Consider the following 27088-nt stretch of genomic DNA (forward strand, 5'->3'; position numbering starts at 1 on the left):
TGGCCAGTTTTCTTAACACCCATTGAATGTTCTTTCCTGCTTTGCCAAAGATTAATTGACCATATAACTGTGAGTTTATTTCTGTTTATTTTCTATTCTGTTCTATTGATCTATGTGTCTATTTTTGTGCCAGTCCATACTGTTTTGATTACTACAGCTTTGTAATATAACTTGAAGCCCACCAACTTTGCTTTTCTCTTTCAATATTACTTTGGCTATTTGGGGTCTTTTGTGGGTCCATACAAATTTTAGGACAGTTTGTTCTAGTTCTGTGAAAAATGCTGTTGGTATTTTGATAGGGATTACTTTAAATCTGTTGATTTCTCTGGGTAGTATAGACATTTTCACAATATTTGTTCTTCCAATCCATGAGCATAGAATATCTTTCCATTTCTTTCTGTCATCTTCAATTTCTTTCATCAGCGTTTTATAGTTTTCAGAGTACAGATCTTTCACCTCTTTGGTTAGGTTTATTCTTAGGTATCTTATTATATTGGGTGCAATTGTAAATGATTGTTGTCTTAATTTTTCTTTCTGTTGCTTCATTATTGGTGTATAGAAATGCAACAGATTTCTGTACGTTGATTCTGTATCCTGTGACTTGACTGAATTCGTGTATCAGTTTTAGCAGTTTTTTGGTGGAGTCTTTCAAGTTTTCTACATGGTATATCATGTCATCTGCAAATAGTGAAAGTTTTACTTCTTCCTTACTGATTTGGATGCCTTTTATGTCTTTTTGTTTTCTGATTGCTGTGGCTTCCAATACTATGTGGAATAAAAGTGGTGAGAGTGTACATCCTTGTTTTGTTCCTGACCTTAGGACAAAAGTTCTCAGTTCTTCCCTATTAAGGATGATGTCAGCTGTGGGTTTCTCCTATATGGCCTTTATTATGTTGAGGTATGTTCCCTCTAAACTTACTTTGTTGAGGGTTTTTATCATGAATGGATGTTGGACTTTGTCAAATGTTTTTGTGTATCTCTTGAAATGATCATATGGTTCTTATCCTTTCTCTTATTGAGGTGATGTATCACATTGATTAATTTGTGAATATTGAACCAGACTTGCAACCCTGGAATAAATCCCACTTGATCATGGTGAACGATTTCTTTAATGTATTGTTGAATTTGGTTTGCTAGTATTTTGTTGATTTTTGCATCTGTGTTCATCAAGGATATTGGCCTGTAGTTCTCTTTCTTGGTGGTGTCTTTATCTGGTTTTGGTATCAGGGTAATGCTGGCCTTATAGAATGAATTTGGAAGTTTTCCTTCCTTTCAGTTTTTTGAAATAGTTTGAGAAGAATAGATATTAAGTCTTTAAATATTTGGTAGAATTCACTTGTGTAACCATGTGTTCCTGGACTTTTGCTCTTGGGGAATTTTTTGAGTACTGACTCAATTTCTTTACTGGTTATCAGGCTGTTCATATTTTCTATTTCCTCCTGTTTCAGTTTTGGTAGGCATATGTTTCTAAGCATTTGTCCATTCTAGGTTGTTCAATTCACTGGCAATTTAGTTTTTCATAATATTCTCTTATAATTGTATTCCTCTGGTGTTGGTTGTTATTTCTCCTCTTTCTTTTGTGATTTTGTTTGAGTCCTTTCTCTTTCTCTCTCTCAATCTCTCTCTCTCCCTTTTCTTTTGATAATTCTAGCTAGAGGTTTATCAATTTTGTTGATCTTTTCAAAGAATCAGCTCCTGTTTTCATTGATCTCTTCTGTTGTTTTTTTTTATTCATTTATTCATTTCTTCATTTATTTCTGCTCTAATCTTTATTATTTCCTTCCTTCTACTGGTTTTAGGTTTTGTTTGTTGTTCTTTTTCTAGCTCCTTTAGGTGTAAGATTAGGTTATTTGCAATTCTTCTTGCTTCTTGAGGTAGGCCTGCATTGCTATAATCTTCCGTCTTAGAACAGCTTTTGCTAGGGGTGCCTGGGTGGCTCAGTTGTTAAGTGTCTGCCTTCGGCTTAGGTCATGATCCCAGGGTCCTGGGATTGAGCCCCGCATCAGGCTCTCTGCTCCGTGGGGAGTCTGCTTCTCCCTCTCCCACTCCCCCTGCTTGTGTTCCCTCTCTCGTTGTGTCTCTCTCTGTCAAATAAATAAATAAAACCTTAAAAAAAAAAAAAAGAACTGCTTTTGCTGCCTCCTAAAGGTTTTGGGTTGTTGTGTTTTCGTTTTTTTTCCATGTACTTTTTTATCTCTTCTTTGATTTCCTGTTTGACCCATTCATTGTTTAATAACATGTTATTTAACCTCCATGTACTTGTGCTCTTCTCAGATTTTTTTTCTTGCAGTTGACCTCTAGTTTCATAGCCTAGTGGTCAGAAAAGGTGCATGGTATGATTTCAATCTAATTGAATTTTTTGAGGTTTGTTTTGTGGGCTAATATGTGATCTATTCTGGAGAATGTCCCATGTGCACTTGAAAAGAATGTGTATTCTGCTATTTTAGGATGGGATGTCCTCAATATATCTGTTAAGTCCATCTGACCCAATGTACCATTCAAAGCCATTGTTTCCTTGTTGATTTTCTGTTTACACCATCTGTCCATTAATGCAAGTGGGGTGTTAAAGTCCCCTACTATTATTGGCTATTACCAATTAGTTCTTTAATGTTTGTTATTAACTGTTTTATGTATTTGGGTGCTCCCATGTTGGGTGCATAAATGTTCATAATTTTTACCTCCTTGTTGGATTGTCCCCTTTATTATTATATGGTGTCCTTCTTTGTCTCTTGTTATGGTCTTTGTTTTAAAGTCTATTTTGTCCCATATAAGTATTGCTACTCCAGCTTTCTTTTGACTTCCATTTGCATGATAGATGTCTCTCTATCCCCTCACTTTCAATCTTCATGTGTCTTTAGGTCTAAAATAAGTCCCTTGTAGGCAGCATATAGGTGGATCTTGTTTTGTTTGTTTGTTTGTTTGTTTGTTTGTTTTTATCCATTCTGACACCCTATGTCTTTTGATTGGAACATTTAGTCCATTTACATTCAAAGTAATTATTGATAGATATGTATTTATTGCCATTTTGTTACTTGTTTTGTGGTTGTTTCTAAAGATTTCCTCTAGTCCTTTCTTGTTTTTCTCTCTTGCATGTTTTGCTGATTTTCTTTAGTGATATATTTAGATTTCTTTCACTTTATTCCTCGCATGTTTATTCGTGGTTTTTAATATATGGTTACCATTAGGTTTGTATATAACCTCTTCTGCATTTGGCAGTCTTTATCGATTTCATGGTCATTTAAGTTTGAACCCATTCTTTTCTCCTTTTCTCCCCATGTTTTAGGCTTATGTTATTACATTTTATATCCTTTTTTGTGAGTTCCTTTACTGATTTTTTACAGAAATATTCATTTTTATTGCTTTGGTGTTTCCTACCTCTCTTCTCTATATTTAGTTGTAGAGTTTGTTCCTCCCATTTTTAGATTGCTCTCTGATTTATTGACTTGGGACTAGTCAAGTTGAAAACATGGGACGGGGTGAGCTCAGGGTCCTCCTACTCCACCATCTTCCCAGGCTCCTTGCTTGCTTTGTTTTTGTTTTATGTTTTATGTTTTTAAGTGTCTTAATCCTCCAAGGATAAATAATGTTAATGTTCTCTCCCAGAGAAGTGTATTCTTCTCTTCAATTCATTACTATTAAACACTTCTGAATCTTTTACTGTGCTAGGTCCTGGGAATTCAAAGATAAATAACACTTCTTTTTTGAGAGAGGACTTCCTCTCTCAATTGAGGGCTTAAGAGTCTGATGAATCAGGTCACCATATTAGCTGATATGGAATAATAAAAAGGAAACTCAAAAGAATCCAACCCAGCTACAGAAGGGAGAAGGGCTTTGATCTGAGTCACTGAGTCTTAAAGGATAATAAATATTTAGTTGAAGGCAGAGAGGGAAGAAGAAAAGTGGGGAAGGTGGCAATGAGCTCCATTGGGTGAGGCTTTCAAGCAAAAGGGATGGTTTGAGGAAGAAGATGTACAGCTCAAACAGTATAATGCTGTTGGGGCATAAAGTGAGGCATGAAGTGTCAGGACAAGAGAAACTAGCTTGGAGCTCGGTGGAGTCCAGATCGTGGGAGACTTCCTGTCCATACTATGGTAGAGCGGTATGATCAAATATCTGCCTTAGCTAGTCCTCTCTGGGAGAAGGGAGAAGATGAACTTCAGGGAAACAAGTCTAAAGAGCGAGACAGGTAGTAAACTGTACTGGTAGTCTGTGGAAGAAAAACACAAATGATTGAAACTGCAGCATGGACAAAGAAGAGGAATCGTTTATGAGAAAAATTAGTGATTATAATAGGTAGGGGCTTGATAACTGATAGATAATTGGATAATTGATAGATGAGAAGAGAGAATAAGGAAGATGAACGAGTCCAAGTGACGTCAATCAGAAGAGATCTTCCACAAACCTCCACCCCCTTATCTGCGCCCACGAATTCTGTCTGTCTTCCTATCCCCGTAGGTGAACATATGTGTATCTAAGGTCTCTCTCTCCATCTGTGAACTGGATCCCCACCTGCTTTCCTACTTAAGAAACTGCTCCTGAAACTCGCCCCACCTTCTCCCGCATCATCAATTCTTCCCTGTCTACTGGATCATCAGAGAAATCTGCAGTTCTCTCCCTTACCGAAGACAAAAACAGGAAAAACCCTCTCGTGACCCCCACTACCCCTGTAGCTTCTATCCTCACGTCTCCAGCTCTCCTCCTGCTGTCCCCCATCCCTCCCAGCCTGCTTTGGCCACCACCCGTCACTAGCACTGCCACCCAGTGTGACCCGTGCCCTCCGACCACCGCGCCCAGTGCTCGGTCCTCAGGACTCACCCTAGTTGATCTGGGCAACCAGAACTACACAGCTGATCATTCTCTCTTACTTGAAATAGTTTCTTCATCTGGCTTCCAGGATATCACACACTCTTACTTTTCCTGCTACCTCATGATATCTTACCATAAACCAGGTGAAAAAGACAGGTGGCTGACATGTTTGTTTATGGCATCTTTAAATATAGATTCTTTTACTGGTGGTGAAATATACATAATGAAACATAGCAAACATTTTTGGATGTATACATTGTAGCCAATGCAATGGGGCACGGCCCTTAAAATGAATGAAAAGATGCTTGTAAGAGGGAATCCCGGGGGTCAGCCACCAAGTTCAGGTTGAATAGGGGAGGAGTAGTCAGGAGAGAGCTGCTGCTGAGGAAAACAGAGACCAAGAGACTGGAAATTTCTATGGATCCATCTCAAAACCTAATATTGAGTGGGGAAAAAAGTTGCCAAAAGATATTTACAGTGTAATATCCTGTATGTATATTTGCAAACTCATAAAGCAATACTATATGTGATTTATGGATATGTTTATGGATAAGTAAAGTATAAAACCTGGATGGAAATAATATGTAAGAGTTTTCACATTATTCTCTGTGTTTTTCTGACTATTTGAAACATTTCCTTATTAAAATAAAATAAGCTATAGGAGCCAGGTCCACGAAGAAAACTAGGGCAGTAGGATCAAAGACCCAGGTGGCAATGTTAAAAGAAGAAGGAGAATTCATCCTCTGAGGCTTGGAAGGAGGTGGGAAGTAAAACTAAATGTGGGAAGTGACTGGAAACAGAGGAGTGCAGGAGCTGAGAGAAGTCATGTCTGACAGCCTCATTTTACTTACAAGAAACAGAAAGGGCCACGTGTACACTGGGAGCACCGAGGGGTTGAGGAGAGGTTTTGAGGAGGGTGTCAGGGTCACTGAGGGTAATATGAAAAAGGCTGACCAAGGACCGGCAGAAAGATTATCAGACAATACCAAAGGCACAATTGACTTAAGACACTGCGAGCAGGCCCAGTGCCGCATATCTGAATTTCTCAAGTAGCCTGTGCATGAATGCGGAAGGCATGGTGTGACATCCAAGGCTGGGGCGAGATGTTGGAAGCAGGGCGAGAGCAACTGAGTGAATCCCGGATGCAGGGCAGGGAGGGAACTGCCCCTAGGAGGAAAGCGCAGAAAGGCAGGCCTGGATGTGTGATGAGGCCAAGGGGCGCATGAGAGGCTGTGGGGGTGGAGGAGGTGGGGTCATAGAGCAGCAACAACACTCTGGGCCATGTGGCCACACTCGTCTTTCTTGGGGTAACTTATGTATGTCTCTGCCACCGGGTGTCATTTGATAAGGCATGTTGCTTCCAATTCTCCTGCGGTAATTAACCCAACTATTAAAGCATCACAAAACAGAAAGTAAGAGACATGGTTAATACACTGGGTTGAGTGGTCCCACAGGACTGAAAACATATGTGTCGATGGATTAATAGCGGAACTGTCACAATGGAGAAGTTAACAAATTATAGGGAAGTTAGTCGCCCACTAGTGACATTTCTGAATTTCTCAGGTCTCACTGGTATCATATCCTCTTAATGAACATTAATGAAAATAAGCCATGCTTACACGGGCAAGTATTTTTGTCCCATATTCTCCATGAAATAATAAAGCATTATCCAAAGATTATAAACCCAGAAGTATGGGTCATGTAATTATCCTTATTGCCACTAGATGACACTATAGCTTATTGCTTTTGTGTCAACAACGTCCACTCCCAGTTCAAGGAAGATCTTTTTTAAAATTTAAATAAAACATATGGCTTTACAATTAGTTCTTAATAATTCAAGAATCTGATGGCTTTTGGAAGATGCAGGCAAAAATGTTGCACCTTCCAAAGCTCCTAGAATGAGAGCTTTGCTAAAGCCTGGCCCAAATCTCCAAAACTGCATACAAAATTGAGTGTGTCACACACGTGTGTGCATTTTCTTGTGGGAGGAACTTTAGAGTTTAGAGTTCTCTATGACCCTCTTCCTGTGCCAAGAAAGAAGTCGACCACCATGACTCTAACCCCTGGTTACTCACATCTGAGTTCATGTCTTTAAGGCTCTTAAAAATGAATTCAGATGGAAATAAAATAGCTTCTCAGGTACCACTTTCTGGTGTGTACAGATTTCCTGCCCAATCTGTAAATCAGACAAGAGCTGGTTTTTATAAGCAGAAATGGATGGCGCCAAGTTGTAGCAGATACGGAGAGCCAGGGGGAGCGACTGCGATGTCAGGCAGAAATGTGGGCCGTGAGTAAGGAAACACCACGGTCAAAGACCCATGATCTTATGGAGAGACACAGAGAGTATGGGGAGCAAGAGAATGCACCCGACCCTGGGGCAACAGTCCAAGAGTCAGAGCCCAGGAGCCAGTGCCTGAGACCAAAGTCCTAAGTGAAATCTCCATCCACAGCAGGGTGGGGACAGTCCCATTCAGAAAAACGGGCAATGACGGATGGAAAAAAGAGGACATGACCGTGTTTAAAACAGTTGTAAGCTCTGGTAATGCACAGGTGTAACTTTACCACTAACTGAACTTTAGCTTTGGTCTCAAACCCCTATTTTCATATGGTAGCAAGAAGAAAAAACACATCTTAACAATTTGAAGTAGCATCTCTTTTGAAACACACTGAGTTTGGGGTGAATAAGCTCAACGGGGTTTCTGTCTCCCGTGCCGGCATCTGGGGAGTGGGCCCCCAGTCCCTGTAGGACCGCCTGCGGGGGTGCTGCTGTGGGTGAAAGTCATCACGAGTTGTCTGGGCGTGGGCTGCGCGGGACTGTGGCTCCCAGGAACCGGTGACCGCTTCTGCTTCTTGGGCCCCACCTCAGCTCTCCCTGCTGCTGCCAACCCCCTGACACTCAGCCCCGTCTTCCAGCCGGGTCCCCCGGGAGCTCTGGAGCATCTCTGTTCTCAGCACAGTGAGCCCGTGAGATGCAACAGTCACCCCATGAATATTTGTTGATCAGATGACACCAGGGGCCCTTTGCGGTGCCCTTCCTCCTTCCTCAGTTCTTTCTCCCTGCTCCCAGCCGACTCGGCAGGGCCCCCACTCCCCTCACCTCCTCAACACGCGGTTCCTGTCAAAGTGAACAGCATTTACGCTTCCAACTGTGAAAAAGGTGAACATTTCCTGCTTTATTACTAGGAGGTTGATTTCGAGAGCTGAAGGAAACCTATACAATGGCACTGTTGTGATTTCACAGAGAAGTGACAATATTGAGGCTTCGAGAACATTAAGCCACTTCACAAGGTCGCAGCACTGTTCAGAGAAGCCCGTCAGATGGGGGGGCGGGGGACTGCAACTCTCAACCTCTCTTCGGCTCTAACCAATTATTGTTGTGTTGGCTTATCTCACTCAGATACAATGACAATGGCTACGTGGAAGACGTGGAAGTAAATTTCATCGTGTGGGAAATACACGGCAGGAAGGACTACAGCTTTAATAATACCATGAAGAAGGTACGGCATCTTTGAAATGAAATAGAACTTAGCATGCAGTGACACCTGCGGCTCTGTTTTAAATCTATATATAAATTATCTAAGGAAAATAGAACCAGTTACATGTGGGTAGAAAAAAAAATATGACCTGTGTATTACATTTTGTGACTACTGAAATTCATTGGTGACAAGCGAAGCCTTGGTCATCAGAAGAATAAAATAATGTTTAGAGTAGGGTGACGCAATTATAGGTGAATATTTTCTTTTTTTGCCACAGTGTATTCTGTGTTTGATTATTTATGGATCTGCCTTTGGCTCTCACACATTCATCATGCTGGTGCTACATTAAGGGCACACTCCCTAGGCTTCATCTCACTTGACTTCCTTGCGTCATTTGACCCACTGACCTTGGCTTCACTGTCCCCACACTCTCCTGGTTTCTTCCGTCCTCTGACGGGTCGAGCTCAGCCTCCTTGCTGACAGCACTTTCTATTTTGCAGAGCCTCTCCACAAACAGCATTGATTCCTACTTTTCCTCAGAAATCTCATGCTCAAACAAAGTCAGAGGGATAACTCCTTCCAAAGGAGCTTTCTCATCTATCAGAGACCTTAATTCTCCCAGAAGGAGAACCCACCCAGATAGCAGCCAGGAGACAACGAATTCCACCTGCCACCTGCTCAGGATGTTGCAAGAACTGTCTTTCAATTCTGTGGCCAAATAAATCCATCCCACCATATTCCTCCTACACTTGTCCAGCCCCCGAAGCGTGCATCCTTCAGGCCTACTCTCTCCTCACAACCTCATGCTTACTCTGTCCTCCTTCCACCTGGGCCCAGATCCCCATTACTCTCCACTGTCTCGAACTTTTCTAATATACCTTAGGGCTAAATGACTCTAGACACTTCAGCAAACATTTCTCCAAGAATATAATTTTCCATGTTTTTCTCTCAGACCAGGGGTACTCTTGATGAGCTCTGGAATTAAAGTGCTCCCTGACCCACAGTGTCATTTCCAGATCAGTATCTCCTCACCCTAAGCACAGTGTCCTTTGTTTGAGGCCCCTGTCATCCAGGCGTCATGTACCCCATCCCCACCTGTTGCTCTCTCATACTGAGAACTTGATGGGTTCTCCTCCTGCCCTGAAAGCAATGACAATTGACTCCTGAGTTCTGCTAGCCATCACGTAGGGCTGTTGCTGGGAAGACACTTTCTAAACAGGAAGGGCATTTCCTGGCCCCGTGTGCATCTAGGTGGGGCCGTGTGACTGGCTCTCACGCTGTGGAATGAGCAGAAGCGATAGGCGTCACTTCCAGGATGAGGTGTTGAGAAGGGCTCACATGAACCTCCGTGCTTCCTAGCTTCCTCCATAGTCGGTCTATTACAGCAACAATGATGGAGAGATGCAAGTCGGATGAGAAGAGTCCGGTGAGGGTATTCTTCAAGGAGCCACTAGAGAGAAAAGTCTAATCCACTGCTCTGCAGAGAGTCCATCCATGGGAACCATCTCCCCAGGGGCATCTGCACTGGAGTACGTGTGATTAGGAATTCAACTGCAACGCGTAAAGGCTCTGAGGGCTGGGGTTTACTGCAGCACAGCAGAGACTGCCTTGACCAATGCAGCTTCCCCTGTTATAATTACATTTAAATTCAAACACTCTGGTCTTTGACCTCAACCCCCAATTCTCTAGCTCTATTGGTGTTATTCCACTATGCCTCTGCCCCTTGCTTTTCCTCACACTGTCTGTCTAGACATCCACCATATGGAGCCCTCTGCTCTCTCTCTCTCTCTCTCTGCCACCGTCTTGCCAATATGTGCAAGTCACCTTCCCCAGTGTTGTTCCTGTGCACCCTGTGGCAACTTTAAACATCAATCGTTCTACCTTATCCATGCCTCTGTCTGAGCTGCCAATCACTTCTAGAAAAAACATATCAAAATTGTAATAACGGGAATTAGGAACTCAACTATTGGGAGTGATGGCTGAAGACAGAATTGGTCAACTGGAAGAGGGGTCAGAAGGAAATGCCCAGAATTATGCATAGGGAGATAAGCTGATTGAAAATAGAGACAAGAACATAATGGAGATTCACTGCCTAGATATGAGGACTAGAGTCCTAAAAAGAGAGGAGAGAGAGTGTTTGCCAGAAGCAATATTTTCCCAAAAGGCAAAAGACATCGAGGCACAGAAAAAGTAATCTGCATCTAGAAACACTACAGTTAAAGTTCTAAAATGAAAAACAAAGAGAAGAACCTTAAAGGTAGCCAAAGGAAAAAAGAAAAGTTACTCTCAAGAGAGTAGTTATAAGACTTAAGGCTGACTTCTCTATAGAAATAATGCAAACCAGAAAACTTTGAACAAAAATATCTTTCTTCTCCCTCCCTCTTTTTTAGCGGGGAAGGGCAGAGTGAGAGGGAGAGAGAGAGAATCTGAAGCAGTCTCAATGCCCAGCATGGAGCCCAACACAGGGCTCGATCTCACAACCCTGAGATCATGATCTAAGCCGAAATCAAGAGTCGGACGCTTAACCCACTGAGCCACCCAGGCGTTCCTGAACAAAAATATCTTTACTGATACTACTGAAAGAAAATAAAGTCCAAATCTAACATTCTATATGCAATGAAAACAGCCCTTAAAAAATGAAAATGAACAATGGATAATGCTTTAAAAGACACATGCAATTAGAAGAGGAAAAATTTTAAAGTGAAAAGAAACAATGGGATAAAAATGATTTAATACCAAAGATGGGCAAAGCTCCCATAGACGGGTAAATGGACATCCTGAAAGAGAAAACCAGAACAAAGGAACAAAACCAAGCTAATCATTCAAGAAAACATGTCTACCCCACCCCAGAAAAAAAGACTTGAAGTTCCATATTTAAAGAGCATATACTCAAGAATATGAAATCAGAACAGCCTACCCAAGCAGCCATCTAGGCAAACAAAGCAAGCAATTTACATATAAGGAAAATAAAATTAAATTATAATTTTTATAGCAATGCTTTATGCCAGGAAAAAATGGAGTAAAATACTCAAGATACTAAAGGAAAATAAACACGAGCCAAGGATTTTATATTCAGCAAAACTGATGACTCTAGAGAAGGCACAAACTGCTATTAACGTGTAAAAAGCTCAGATGATTTTGTTCCCATGAGCCCTTCCTGAGTAACTTACTAAATAATAAACCTTCAAACCACCAAAATCACTAAAGAGATATCAACATAAGAACTAGAGGAAAGCATAATGTAGTATAGAGTTACTTGCAAAACTGAAGCAAAGTGAGTATTAAAGGGGAAAGAGGATAGTATATAATGGACGTATTCTCTAACAATATAGATACAATACAATTATAAAATATGCTAGGAGAATATGAAAGCATACACCAGGGGGAAAATATAACTTTTCAGTAATCATGATAGTAGGGGTAATATTTGTATTAGTTATTCTGGTCTTCTGAGGTGTGTAAAGTGAGATATTCTAATTCTTCACCAAGTGTTTTTGGCATAAAAGCAAGGAGATACATATGTAATATAGAAGAAGTTAGACAAAATATCCTGAATTTGAATAAGATTCAGTGTAAACTCATGAGGTATTGGAAACTCATGTGATCTGGATAAAAGTATATAAATATATTGTTCAGAGAGAGAGAGATAAATTTTTCCTACACTGTCCATTAAAATCCCTAGAAACATAACTAATCAGTAGCAGTAAGTATCCTTAATACCCAGTCGGTTGTCTTGAAATATAATTTCCCACTAAAAATAACTGGGGATTCTTAGATAAATAGCGGATTCCAAGCCTGGGGGAGGAAACGGACATGATGAGTTTGGAATAGTTTGTCATTCCCATTAGCAAGGAATAACCAAAGACTGCTAGGGTCATGTCAAAAGTAATCGGAAGTCAAATTGAAGAGGTTGGCCAAAGATGGGACAATTAGAGCTTCCTTATGGATAGTTATCGCAATCTTGCTAAAACCCATTGAATATGTTAAACCTGTGAGTTCATAATGATTTTTTCAAGAAATCACCTTCGGAGAATGATAGGGAACCAACTCCTTATTTAAAAAAATGGCAAGAAATGAGAAAGACACCTATATTTATCCTACCGTCCCCAAATGAACTATACCAGTGGATAACCAAATAGTGGATAAGGGGAAGCATCTCTTTATAACATGTTTCTAGTTGACAAATGGAAAAAAAAGAGCATATCATCATTTTAAGCCCAAATAATAGAGGTTACTATAAACAAATTTATATCAACAAATTTTGACAATGAAGAAACAGATAAAATAGCAAATGCCTTGAAAAACACAAATTACCGAAGTTTCTTATATTCTAAGAAAGAAATGTCTGACATCTCTAATCCCAGATGGCTTTCCTAATGAAGTGTACCAAACATTTAAGAAAATTTTCCTTCAGTTTTCTAAAAACTCTTCCAGAGTTTTAGGGTGGAGAGAGCACTTCCCAATTCATTTTGTGAATCCAGGAGGACCCGAGGAGGACCTTAAAAGAAAAAGGAATTATGAGCCAATTTCACCCATGACCACAAATACAAAGCACCTAACCAAAATGCTAACAAATCAAACTCAGCAGTATATTTAAAAATCACACATCCAGACAAGTTTTGTTTATTTCATAAATAGAGTTGGAATATCGTTTGAAAATCAAAGAAATCCACTATAGTAATAGAATAAAGAAGAATAAGCATGGATTATTATAATAGTTGAAAAGTCATTCAATTAAAAAATTATTCATGCATAACATTATTTTTAAAATAAATCTTGGAGGGACACCTGGGTGGCTCAGTCAGTTAAGCATCTGCCTTCGGCTCAGGTCATGTTCCCAGGGTCCTGGGATCCAGCACCCCATCGCATCAGGCTCCTTGCTCAGCGGGGAGCCTGCTTCTCCCTCTGCCTGCCACTCCCCCTGCTTGTGCTTGCTTGCGCTCTCTTTCTCTCTGACAAATAAATAAAAATCTTTAAAAAAAATAATATAAAATAAATCTTGGAATTCTCAGGGTCATGAGTTTAAGCCCCACATTGGGTGTGAAGCCTACTTAAAAAAAAAAAAAAAGAATAACCCCCAAAATAAGTATATCGTAACTTCCTTAACCTAATAAAATGTAAGTACAAAAAGACAAACAAGAACAAAAACAAAAACCTTAGAAAACATCTTACTTAGTGGTGAAAATTTGAAAGCTTTCTCTCTGAAGTCCGGAGTAAAACAAGGGTGCCAGTTATCACCATTTCTATACAACATTGTTTCTGATCTCTGTAATAAGGCAAACAATAAACAATAAAAATAAATTAAAAGTATAAGGATTGGAAAGGAAGCAATAAGACTGTCATATTCACAAGTAACATGACTTCATGTGAAACACTTAAACTTAGTGAGTTTAAGAAGTTCTTTTTGTACAAGGTTAATATACAAATGTCAATTGTTCCCCCGTGTATCAGCAAACATTTAAATAATGAAAAGAATTAAATATATATTTTTCAATGGTATTAAATATATTAAATACTTATGAATAAATTTATATTCAAACATATGTGTGTACAATTTTTATTACATTTTTATTTTAACTACAGTTAGTTAACATACAGCATAATATTAGTCTCAGGTGTACGATACAGTGATTCAAAACTTCCATGCATCCCCTGGTGCTCATCACAAGTGCCCTCCTTAATCTGCATCACCCACCTAACCCATTCACCCTACCCACCACCATTCTGGCAACCATCAGTTTGTCCTCTATAGTTAAGAGTCTGCTTCTAGGCTTGTCTCTCTCTCTTTTTTTTTTCCTTTGCTCACTTGTTTCTTAAATTCCTATATGTACAATTTTTTGACAGAGTGGTTGTTTAAATGAAGCCCAGACGTGGAAGTCAATGACTAAGCTTAACCAGCACCTCCCACTAGAAGAAGCCTGGGGACCTGAAGTAAGGAAAATATTACCTACCAGATTTTATTTATAATAACTAATTTGGCATTTCAGTATTAACAAAAGTTTGATGAAAACGTTTTGGATTTAAATTTGCTTTTGAAAATCAAATCCAACTTTTCTATTGGATTAATATTGTGATTTCAGAAATGCATCATCTTAATTTCTATTTGATCTTCCATTGTTCCTCTGTTACTAACAATTTTGTTTTAATTTTTTCTGCTGAAAATCTGTTTGCAGATTTATTAAATATCTGACAAACATGTTGAAGCATTGAGAGTGAGGGTTTTTTTAAGATTTTATTTATTTACTTGACAGAGAGCGAGCACAGCCCCCCCTGTGGGGGGGCTCAATCCCAGGACCCCAAAACCACAACCCGAGCCACAGGCAGACACACAACTGACTAAGCCACCCAGGCACCCCGAGAGTGAGTCTTTCTAAAGAACACCTGAACTTTCAATTCTTGTACTACTGAAAGATCATGGGGTGCCTGCGTGGCTCAGTTGGGTAAGCGTCTGCCTTTGGCTCAGGTCATGATCCCAGGGTCCTGGGATGGAGCCCTGTATCCGGCTCCCTGCTCAGTGGAGAGTCAGCTTCTCCCTCTCCCTCTGCCCCGCCCCCTGGCTCATGCTCTCACTCTCTTGCTTTTGCTCTATCTCAAAATAAGTAAAATCTTAAAAAAAGAAAAAACAACTGAAAGATCATTTCTGAATGCCAACTATCAATCCCTATACTGCTTTCAATTTTTTCAATCAACCTTTCTTGAATTGAAATTAATTTCTGTTATTTGGAGAATAAAATCATATCTCATAAATTAAAGTGACCTATATGGTACCTGACCCCATAAAATCTAACCCCTACAACAGGAATGTTACTTTGCTTCTGCATCAGAATCTGCACATGTCAAGACAGAGATACATACAAATAATTGTATTATCCTCTGTAGTCCCATCTCAAAACATCCCACTTTCCAGCCACAATGTCGTATTCTTCCAGCAACATAACCCTAGAACCTTTACTCTAACAATCCTTCGAACAATCCTTCGAACAATCCTTCGAACAATCCTTCAACCTCAAAATGACATAACCACGCTCACCCTGCCCCTAGGTTCTCTTCTTGCTCTTTATGCTGCTTAAATTCCATGGTCAATAATTATAACACTCAATTAATGTGTACCCTCAATTCCTTCCTCCCTCTCACTTCTTCATACTTGTGTAGCTAAATCACAACCCTAGTTAGATCCCAACTATCTGCCTTGACAGCCGACTGTGGTCAAAGGAATACATACCCATGCTGGTTTATTTCACCTTAATTTCATGATTAAAACAGTCCTGTAATACTGCCGGACAAACATAAGTGTATTTCTCCAGTTCATTCCCTTTTCCTCTCTAGCTGCTGCATACTTTCTCCTCTCCCCTACAATCTCCAACACCTCTTCCCCTAGAGAAGGACCTTAAGGTTTTTGTCTTTTGTTTCCTATTCAGAACTATAAGCACTGTTTCTCTTATGCTATTGGAAAACCAGGAGATTTAAATCAACCATATGAAATAATCAACAAGTCTAACTATAATCATTTAATTTGGCCTGAGGACCATTCTGGAATGTATGTGTTTTGTGTGAAGATCCTGGATCCAAACTATAGGTGAATATAAATGTTTTATTATAATCGTTTTAGCATTTGTTTAAAGGGATAATGATGAGCTTGAATACAATTTCTACTTGACAAAGTCCAATAAATGAATTACACTAAAACATGGCAACATCACATAAGACATGAGGGAAGACCATAGCTAGTAGGAAAAATAAAAATGCCATAGAGTCTGGGGTCACCACTACTAGAAGAGTTTCATGAAACACTAACTCAAAAAGATATGTGTACCCTCATGTTGATCATAGCATTATTTACAATAGCCAAGACATGGAAGCAACCTGACTGTCCATTGATGAGTGAGTGATAAAGAGAATGTGATATACAATGAAGCATTATTCAGCCATTAAAAAAAAGAAGGAAATCCTTTACCTCAAGAAAGAAGAAAAATCTCAAATAAACAACTCAACTTTACACCTCATAGAACTAGAAAAAGAACAAAGCCCAGAGTTAGTAAAAGGAAGGAAATAACAAAGATCAGAGAGGAAATAAATCAAATAGAGACTAAAAAGACAATAGGAAAGATCAAAAAAACTAAGAGTTGGTTTTTAAAAAGATAAATAAAATAGACAAAATTTTAGCTAACCTCAATAAGAAAAAAAGAGAGAGTACTCAAATAAAATCAGAAATGAAAGAGAAGTTACAACTGATACCAAAGGAATATGCAGGATCATAAGAGACTACTATGAATAATTATACACCAACAAATTAGACAACCTAAAAAAAAATGGATAAATTCTTAGAAACATACAACCCACCAAGACTGAATCATGAAAAAATGGAAAATCTGATCAGACTGATAACTAGTAAGGAGAGTGAATCAGTAAGAAAAAAATGTCTCAACTAACAAAAATCCAAGACCAGATGGCTTCATTGGTAAACTCTACCAAACCTTTAAAGAATAATATCTATCCTTCTCAAACTCTCCCGAAAAATATAAGAGGAAGGAATATTTATAAACTCATTCTATGAGGCCAACATTACTAATACCAAAGCCGGACAAGGATACCACAAGAAAAGAAAATTACAGGTCAATATGCTTGATGAATATAGATACAAAAATCCTCAATGAAATATTAGCAAACTGAATTCAGCAATACATTAAAAAGGATCATATAATATCAAGTGGGATTTATTCCAGGGATGCAAGGATGATTTGACATCTGCAAATTAATCAATGTGATATGCCACATTAACAAAATGAAGGATAAAATCATATGATCATCTCAGTAGATGCAGAAAAGCATTTGACAAAATTCAACATTGATTTATTATAAAAATTGTCAACAAAGTGGGTGTAGAGGGAACATACCTCAACATAATAAAGGCCATATAGGACAAGCCCACAGCTAACATCATACTCAGTGGTGAAAAGCTGAAAGCCTTTCCTCTAAGATTGAGAAACAAAGATGCCCGCTTTTATTTTTATTCCACATAGAGTTAGAAGTCCTCTCCAGAGCAATTAAGCAAGAAAAAGAAACAAAAGGCACACGAATCAGAAAGGAAGAAGCAAAATTTTTACTATTCCCAGATGACATGGTATTATATTTGGAAAACGCTGAAGACTCCACCAAAAAACTGTTAGAACTAATAAACAAATTCAGTAATTGTTGCAGGATACAAAATCAATATACAAAAATCAGTTGTGTTTCTATATGCTAATAATGAACTATCAGGCAGAGAAATTAAGAAGCCAATCTCATTTACCCGTGCATCAAAAAGAATAAAATGGCTAAGAATAAATTTAACCAAGAAGTGAAAGACCTAGACCCTGAAAATTATAAGACAATGAGATGAAAGAAATTATAGAAGATACCAATGATTGGAAAGATATTACATGCTCATTTGGAAGTTTGGAAGAACAAATATTGTTAAAATGTCCATACTACCCAAAGCAATCTACAGATTCAATGCAATCTCTATCAAAATTCCAATGGCACTCCTCACAGACCGAGAACAATCCTAAAATTTGTATGGAATGACAAAAAAAAAAAAAGAAAGAAAAAGAAACCAAATAGCCAAAGCCATCTTTGAGAAAGAAGAACCAAGCGAGAGGCATCACACTCCCTGATGTCAAATTAAACTACAAAGCTATAGTAATCAAAACAGTATGGGACCAGCATAAAAATAGACACATACATCAGTGGAACAGAATAGAGAGGCCAAAAATAAACCCAGGCATATGTAGTCAATTAATTTATTACAAAGGAGCCAAAAATATATGGTGGGGTAAGGACAATCTCTTCAATAAGTGGTGTTGGGAAAACCGGACAGCCACATGCAAAAAAATGAAACTAGACCACTATCTCACACCACACACAAAAATTAACTCAAAATGGATTAAAGACTTGAATGTAAGACCTTATGCCATAAAGCTCTTGGAAGAAAACGTAGATAGTAAGCTCCTTGATTTCAGTTTTGGCCATGATTTTTTTGGACTTGACACCAAAAGCAAAGGCACCAAGAGTGAAAATAAACAAGTGGGACTACATCACACTAAAAGCCTTCTGCACAGCAAACGACACCATCAACAAAATGAAAAGTCAACCTGTGGAAATCACGCATCCAATAGGGGATTAATATACAAAATATACAAAGAATTCATACAATGCAATACAGAAGCAAACAATCCAATTAAAAAATAGACTGAAGATCTGAATAGACATTTTTTCATGACATACAGATGGCCTACAGGTATATGAAATGGTACTCAGCATCACTAATAATCAGGGAAATGCGAGTCAAAAGCTCAGCGAGATATCACCTCACACCTGTTAGAATGGCTAGTCTCAAAAAGACAGGAGATGACAAATGTTGGCAAGGATGTGGAAAAAAGGGAATCCTGTGCACTCTTGGTGGGAATGAAAGTTAGCACAGCCACTATGGAAAATACTATGGAGTTTCCTCAAAAAGCTAAAAACAGACTACCATATGATCCAAAAATTCTTCCCCTATTTTACCAAAGAAAATGAAAACCCTAACTTGAAAAGATGCACCCTCATGCTCATTGCAGCATTATTTACAGTAGCCAAGACACGGAAACAACGCATGTGTCCATCAATGAATGAATGGGTAAAGAAGAAGAGACAGATAGATAGATAAATAGATAGATATAGAGAGATGTAGATATATATATATATCTATATGTAATGGAATATTCAGCCATAAAAAAGAAGGAAATCTTGCCATTTGCTACAACATGGATGGACCTTGAAAACATTAGTCTAGCGTCTACTTCAGTTGAATCCTACTTTTGCCACTGGTAGATATGTCATCTTAAGCGAATTGCTTAGTCTCTGAGCTTATTTCTTTGTTTGTAAAATGAGTCTATAAGACCTATCTTATAGTATTCTGAGGATTAAATGACAGTACCTGGGTAAAAATCCCTAATTTTGCTCAATCAAGTTAAGTTCCTTTCGTTTCTCTTCTCCCACATGAAAATAGGTGAAATGCTATCATTAATGTTTATTTAGCTCCTGTCTCATTCCAAGCAATCTGATAAATCATGAGAGATACTCAGTAACCTTAGAAATAATAACATAGTGCCCTATATCAAGTTCTGAAGATTCTTAACTTCCTGAACCAGCCAACATCAGGTGCACGTCACAGGCTCTTCGATCAGAAAATCCTGAATTCAAATCCCATCTCTGCTACAGACAACTGTAAACTTTTGCAAGTAGCTTAACCTACCTGAGCCTCTGTTTCTTCATCCAAAAGAAAGTGTTGCTATGAGGATTAGGCAGATAATTCATGTAGGACATTCGATACATTGTCTGGTACGCAGCAAATGCTCAGTTAGTATTCACTTTCAACAAGTACTACGTGCTCGGTAAAACAGTATGATTATTATTAACATTATTCTTGCTGTCGCCTTGGGACCCACTATCAAAAACGACATCAAGATGTTAGGAGGGTAGTGAGGTTGCACTGACAAGCTCGGAGAAATCGTGCCACAAGCAGCCCAAGTCACACGTATGGAAAAATCACCACAGCTGTGATGTAAATGCATCTCTTCTCTCCATTATCGAGAAAGTGACACCCTCATTAAGATTATCTATGATTTGATCATTACCATAAAGATTTGGAGGGAGGCTTTTAATATACTGCACTTAATTTAATCATTAATATTATTTATCTCATTTGCAGTTTCTGTAACCTAACAGCTATATTTGCGATAGAGACCTTTGGAATGATTCCCAGGTAATGCCTGCTGCCTCATTAGGCTTTAGTGAGGGGAGTCGTAAAAGACAGGGGTGGCAGACAAAACAAGAAAAGCACCTCTCCCCCATTTCCCTGGGACCCTACTACTTCTGCCCTATATGTGACATCCTCAAATTGTATGTATCAATTATCCCAGGGATACAGCGGGAAGGAATTTTTGAGAATTGTTGCTGCAGCTGGGGTCCCATTTTGTCTCATCCCCTCAGTGGCCACTGTCTTCCCATCAAACACGTCTTTGAACCCCACCTGAAGGGCAGAGTCTAGGCTGCCGCGGGGGGCCTGGGAGGAGACAGTGGCTGCTTGAGTCTGCCCTCCACCACTGGCCATCATTCTGATGCATCCAGAGACAGGTAGGAAAGGCATGTTTCTGGACTCCAGTCTCCTTGGAGAGCAAAGTCTTAACGCTAACACTGAGATTGCAAATGACCTCGCTTCTTTGTCCTGGGCCTGGTTTTTTGTTTTTGTTCTTTTGTAAAATGTTAAACAAAAATGGAAGACAAACGATGAAGTTACTCATGGCCCTACTTTAAATATTGCTGACTCCTTGATGTTTTGTGCCAATGGAAGATTAACAGTGTGCATAACCTACAAATGAGATAAGCCACGCGCTATTTCTAAGTGACTTTGGGAAACATCTATGGCCTTTGACAGTGACTTCTCCTCATTAGATTGCCATGTTTGATTTAGATGAATATTAAGAACATACGTGCACACTGTCAGAAGGGGGCATTGGTGAATTGGAGAGGAGAGATGACAGTGAAGGAGGATTTCACCTATTTGCCCCAGCTTGTCTCCCAGGAGCTGGATTTCAGCAGCCAGGGGATATGGTGCAGCTTAGGGGTTGTCCCTAGATTAGTGACTGCAGCTTGGTCCCTGTTACACCTAAGCCCCCAAAGTGGGAGCAGAGGCAAAGCGGGGATTAGCTGGTGGTAACCATTTTCCTAGTGAGAAAGCCCTTTTCATGAGCAAACATCGGCTGAAGATCAGGCTATAGGAGGCCAAGATCTTGGTGCTTCCTTGTCTTCCGGAGTACTCAACCACTTTCCCAAATTTTCCACTGTGTCCTTTGGAGTTGTTACCTTTTAACCAGCAAACTCACTTAAATCCTCAATCGTCCTCTGAGCTCCCACTCTATGTCCCTCCATCCCCCAAGGACACTGCTTCACCTTCAGCCTTCTAGAGTGATAGCTGTTGACTTTCCAATGACCCCCAGGTGCCTCAGAGTGCCATTACCACTTCCGGGCCATTATTTATCCTGGGTCTTCTAAAACAAAAGCAGAAAAAAAAAAAAACTTTTTTAAACACACACCTTTTTTTCCTTACATTTCAAAGTGTACTACTTCAATAACACTTGCTAGTACTCCCTACCCCTCTGGGATTTGCCCCCCCAATCTGGCAAGCCCCCAACTACCTACTTTTTGATTACACCTGAGCAGCCAAGGATTGGTAAAAAAAGTTACACAAAGGGCAGATTAATCACCAACTTCATACAGGTCACCAGGACTATCTGAGAATCTTAGTATCTTTCTCTGGTCAACCAATATCTCCACTCTCCGTAACTACCTCAGACCTTATCGAATCAGCTTCCTCCTTGGACCATCTTTCCTTAATGAACATCAGAAGAGCTTGTTTCCACCATTACAAAGAACTTAGAAGCCTGCAGGAAGGAACACTCCTGATTCCTGATTCCAAACACACCTACCAACACCTATGTTCATTCTCTCCTTTTTCCATCCTGTTACAATTAAAGACATTTTTTCCTCTTCCTTAAATATAATTCTTCCACAGGTGCTTTGAACCCTCTTTCCACTTTCTAAGGAAACTTCCAAATCAATTATTTCTTCTCTCTTTTATATATTCAAATTTCTCGCTCAACTAGATCCTTCCCATAGGCTTTTAATCACCCCCAAGTTTTTAATTTAAATATATATAAAACCCCAACCTCCTATCCCCCTCTAGTTGCCATTCTCTCCCCCCAACTTTGCGAGACAAACTTCTCAAAAGGTTTGTCTACATAGTCTCCTTTTCTCTATATTCTATCCCTGTTTCTCTAATCCACCCAATCTGTTTTCTGTCTTATTATTCCACCAATTACCTCTCTGCATTGGTTTCTGAATTAGATAAAACAGCTACCTTTCCCAGTCTTGAAGGACTGGCCTCAGATCAGAGATGAACCTTATTCTTCAGCCTGGCCCTAGCTGTTTGTGGTCTCTCAAACCTTTGATTGTCCAAGATGCCTTCTTAGTTCCCAGGACCTCGGTGTCCCAAAGAAGAGGGCCTCAATCAGCACCTAGATGCAGGCTGATTGGAAGCTGGACCCTCAGGCAGCAGGTTTTTTAAAGTATGCAAATAGACCTCTTTCAGTGAAAGACTAGGAGATGGGTGTTTCGGTCTACACCGTCTGCACCAAGTCCTGGGTTTTGTTACAGTCCTGTACTACTAGTGAATGTAGTAAGCTCTGTGGGCCACCAGAGCCAGGCTATAAAAGGTGTGTCCCCTGGACAACAGCCATAGCAGCTGGGGCACAAGACATGTGCACAAGCTCCTTTCAGAGAGATACCAGTGACCTAGGGAGAAGCAGAGGGAGAATTTAAGATGGCACCAGCCACGCTCCCCAGAGTCTCTGGAGAGGATTGCAGTCAGCCCCTCGATTTGTGTTAAATCAGGAGCCTAAACCTCAGGTTGCAGCTTTTAAGATAAGCAAATGGGCCTCTTTCATGGAAAGGCTGGGAGATGGGCATTTAAGTCTGCTGTCTCTGTACTGAGGGGTGGCGGGGGGAGGGAGGCTTAGCCACTGCAAGTCCTCAGGACCCCTTTGTTTGCTATCACCCCGTGCATCTCATAGACACAAGCCCAGGTGGCTTTCAGAGCTAAGTGTCTGGGGACCTGTTCCTCAGGTGGAACTTTCGTAAGTTGGGACACGATGTTGAGTCCAAACTCTTCACTCCAGGGAGAAGCTGGTAGTCGAGAGTTCCCTCCTGGTTGTATGTTGCTGCGCTGGGTGTGGGGTTTATGGTAAGGCTGTGTCCCAGTCTCTTCTACCCATTATGATGTGGGTAAATTTTTTCTCATTCACCCAGTGTGTAGATGTTGCTCAGCTAGTTTCTGGATTTTTTTTGGAGGGAACTGTTCCTTAGGTAGCTGTGGCATGAGTGACTATGGAAGGAGGTGAGTTCAGGAGCCTCCCATGTCACCATCTTGAACTGGAACTGGCCTACACCGAACCTGATAGATATTTGCCAGTCCTCATCTCATTTTATGTTTCGTCGGTGTTGACTTTCCTTTTGACCACCGTATTGCTTTACGGGTTTTCCTAAACTTCTATAGCCACTCTTTCTCAAGTAAAGAGAGCCCTGACCTCCTTTACAAGACAGTAAATGTTGATTTCCCTCAGGGCTCAGCCCTGGTCTTGTGAGCTTCTCACTTTGGCAAGCTCATCCATACTCATGGTTTCAGTAAGCATCTATATACACATGACTTCCAAATCATATCTCTGGCCCATCCAGAGCTATACATCCCACCATCTATTAACCTCTTTTCTCAAAAAACTGGCCAAACTGGACATGCCCCAAAATGATCTCATGATCTTATCACGCACTCCCTTGCCCCATTATTTGTCCCACTCTAAAAGGGATCCATCAGGGTAATTGTATACAGGTGTCATTGCACAGCTCCAAGAGAATCCATTTACATGGGCTATAATATGAACAGTGCCTTCTGGAGATGAACAGTGCAAACCCTGTTTTCCAGAGTTCCTTCTCTTGGGAAAGAGCACACTGAACTGTACAAGCCAAATACCTATGAGTCAAAAATGAAAACAAGAAACCCCCCCCCAAAAAACAAAAAACCTAGGGTTGTGTTCATTTCTCTGTTTCCCCCAGCTCAACCAAACAGTCACTGGCTCCCATTCATTTAATCTCCTGAATTGCCCTTGAATGGATCCACTTCTTACCAACCCCATCACCAGCACTCCAATCCAAGCTACGATTGTCTCAGATGGGAACTACCACAATAGACATCTGACAGATCTCTCCTCATTCATTTCTATTTTCTTCTGGTTCATTTTCTTCACTGGAGCCAAAGTGATCATCTCAAATGCTAATTTTATAACTTGAAAGCTTTAAGTTTCTTTCCTTAGAATGATAACTCCTCAACATGGCCTACAAGACCTTCCATGATCAGGCCGCCACCTACTTCTCTAATCTTGTCTTGCATTATGTTCCCTGCATAATCTCTACTCTAGACCCACCAAACTTTCAGTCCCCAACCTTCTCCATGCTCTGTCCCATAGCAGGACCTTTGCACATTCTATTTCTTCTATCTGGCAACTCTTCCTTCCCCTCTTTTTTTTTTTTTTTTAAGATTTTATTTATTTATTTGACAGAGAGAGAGAAAGAGCACAAGCAGGGGGAGGAGCAGACAGAGGGAGAGGGACTCGATCCCAGGACCCTGGGATCATGACCTGAGCCAAAGGCAGACGCTGAACCAACTGAACCACCCAGGCGCCCCCCTTCCCCTCTTTATCTACTTAACTTCACCAACTTCATTTCCATTTGATTCTTCAAATTTTAGGATAATTATCTTTTCCCCCCATGGAGGCATATCTTGACCCTATCACCAGGCTAAATCCTGCTATAGTAAACTTTCATTGCATTGTATATCTCTCCTACTTAGTTCTTATCACAAGTGCAATTTTATATTTCTTTTCTCATCATTGATTAACAATTATGTCTCCACTAAAATGTAAACTCTCTAAGAAGGTGGAGACCATGTCTATTATTACTTATCATTGTTTTTCCAGGCACTACCACAATACCTGGCTCATATCAGATGATTTGTCAAGTTAGTTAATTAACTTCCAAGAAGGAAACCATTCACTGGAGCCAGATTAAGCTTGTATCCACATAGGAGGAAGGTCAGAGTAAGAGGACCAGGACCTGGGGAAACCGTAACACTGCAAATAAATAATCATGGCCTAAAAAGGAACCGAAAACTAAAGTCAGATGCCGGGACACCAAACAGAAAGTAGCACAGCATTTGGCTCAAGCAGTAAATCCACTCTGGTGGGAGGCACTCAGGCAGAGTCCCAGGTGAAGGGGCAGATGTCTGGCACCCAGCTGAAAGTAACATCTACTAAGTGGTGTACACGCACACACGTGCGCGCGCACGCGCGCGTGCACACACACACACACCTGGTTGACCCTCAGGTGCCTCCAATTCAATATGCCCAAAAGTAAACCAACTGTGTTTACATGCCCTCACTAAAGTGCTCTTCCCTCTGAATTTCCTCTCTCAGTGAACGGTGATAGCATCCTCATAGTCACCTCATTCCAAAACTTGGACAACAACCGTTACTCAAACCCCACATCTCAACAATCACCAAGACCAATCCAGTCTAACTTCCAAATCTGTCTTAGATCTATCTGCTTCTCTCCACTTACTCAGACACTAATTTAATGAAGACCCTCATCATACTTGCATTATTAAAAAACCTCAAAACTGGGGTTTCTTCCTCCGCACTCCTACTTCCCATTCATCCATTCTTCACCCTACAATCAGAATCATCCTTCCAAAATCCACACCCTGTAGCTTAATAAAAGCTGTCTCTGTCACCTCTAACCACCGATCATTCCTCATCTCTACCACTCTGCCTACCACCTGAGCTCTAATCATACTGAACTAGTTCTAGTTCCAGAATGTCTGGGGTGATCTTAAGGTTTTCCCATGCCTCCACAACTTTGCATAGGCATCTCCCTTAGCCTAAAACTCTATGCCCACCTGTTTCTTCCTCTACTTCCAGGCATTTTTATCTGGCGAGCCCATTCTAAGGCTCCAAGTCGTACTCCCATCCAGCTAACTCCGCTACTCAATTCAAAGGTGCCCTCCACTGGAAGGCCTTCTTGTATGTCTGGCCCCCATGAATTTTATATTTCTTTTTCTCATTCTATTGATCACACTGTCTATTCTCTTCCCTAGTCAACCTCTAACACTAAGAGGCAAACATCCTGAGGGTAGATAAGATGTCTTATTAATCTTTGTTTTCTGTCAGTGGCATAGGAATTAGTCATTCAAACATTGTTTGACTAAATAAATTAACGACGAAAGTGAATGATGACTTCTAATGACTTTTTCTTCTTATTTCAGTCCAAGTGGCTACCTGGTTGCTGCCTTCCTATTTGTCCTGATGCTACTGTTCTTCAGTATTCTAGTTTTGAGCTATTTCCATTATATGAGGATTTATAAACAATATCTTTATGAACCAATTAACAGATATGATAGAAAACAAAAGAATAATTAGGAAAAACGAAAGTTTGTTTAGTATTGAGGTATATATCCGTAGAGAGTGTATATATATATATACTTACAAGTGTGTGTGTGACCAAGAAATATTAAGGATAAGCACATAGTATGTATCAACAAATTCAAGCTCTAAAAATGTTCTTAAACTACCCAAGAAAAATATTCTCAGATCTATTGTGTGTTATAAAATTAATTTTAAGGTATTTGCCCTTACCTTAAGGTATTCTATATACTCTTACATGGCTTTTTTAAAAATTAAAATAAAAGAAAATGAAATTTGCCTATTAAAATCATTCTTAAGAATGAAAGTAAATTTTTGTAAGTGTATAAATATTTCAAATTTTTTTTAGCATGGGGGAGGGGCAAAGGGAGAAGGAAGGGAGGAAGCCGACTCCTCGCTGAGCGCAGAGCCTAACTGAGAGTGGAGCCTAACTCGGGGCTAAATCTCACGACCTGTTCGTGCCCTGAGCCGAAATCAAGGGTTGGACACTTAACCGAATGAGCCACGCAGGCGCCCCTCAAATGTTATTTTGCATGAAACTTTTCATATGAAATCTTACATAGCTGTAGTTAATTTATGTATAAAAGGCTTAATGTGTCCTAAAAAATCTGTCTTAAATGTATTTCAGAAGTTCTTCCAGTGGTAGATTCACACATGAAATGTACAACTTATTATACTGAAAATGAGAAGCTGATGCTCTAA

At 40.0% G+C, this 27088-nt stretch overlaps 1 protein-coding gene across 3 annotated transcripts in view; it reads left to right on the forward strand.

Annotated features, from left to right (window-relative positions):
- The window catches only part of CATSPERE (catsper channel auxiliary subunit epsilon), a 173246-nt gene extending 146587 nt beyond the window's left edge, over nucleotides 1-26659 (forward strand). For all 3 annotated transcript variants that reach the window (XM_027612349.1, XM_027612351.1, XM_027612350.1), the window contains 5 exons: nucleotides 8204-8303; nucleotides 14127-14213; nucleotides 15701-15858; nucleotides 20011-20064; nucleotides 26230-26659. In XM_027612349.1, coding sequence (XP_027468150.1) covers nucleotides 8204-8303; nucleotides 14127-14213; nucleotides 15701-15858; nucleotides 20011-20064; nucleotides 26230-26383 — 553 coding nt within the window. In that variant the 3' untranslated portion in view covers nucleotides 26384-26659. The remainder of the gene's footprint in view (nucleotides 1-8203; nucleotides 8304-14126; nucleotides 14214-15700; nucleotides 15859-20010; nucleotides 20065-26229) is intronic.
- The last annotated feature ends 429 nt before the right edge of the window (nucleotides 26660-27088 follow it).

The sequence above is a fragment of the Zalophus californianus genome, chromosome 10 (genome assembly GCF_009762305.2).
Source record: "Zalophus californianus isolate mZalCal1 chromosome 10, mZalCal1.pri.v2, whole genome shotgun sequence".
NCBI classification, from domain to species: domain Eukaryota; kingdom Metazoa; phylum Chordata; class Mammalia; order Carnivora; family Otariidae; genus Zalophus; species Zalophus californianus.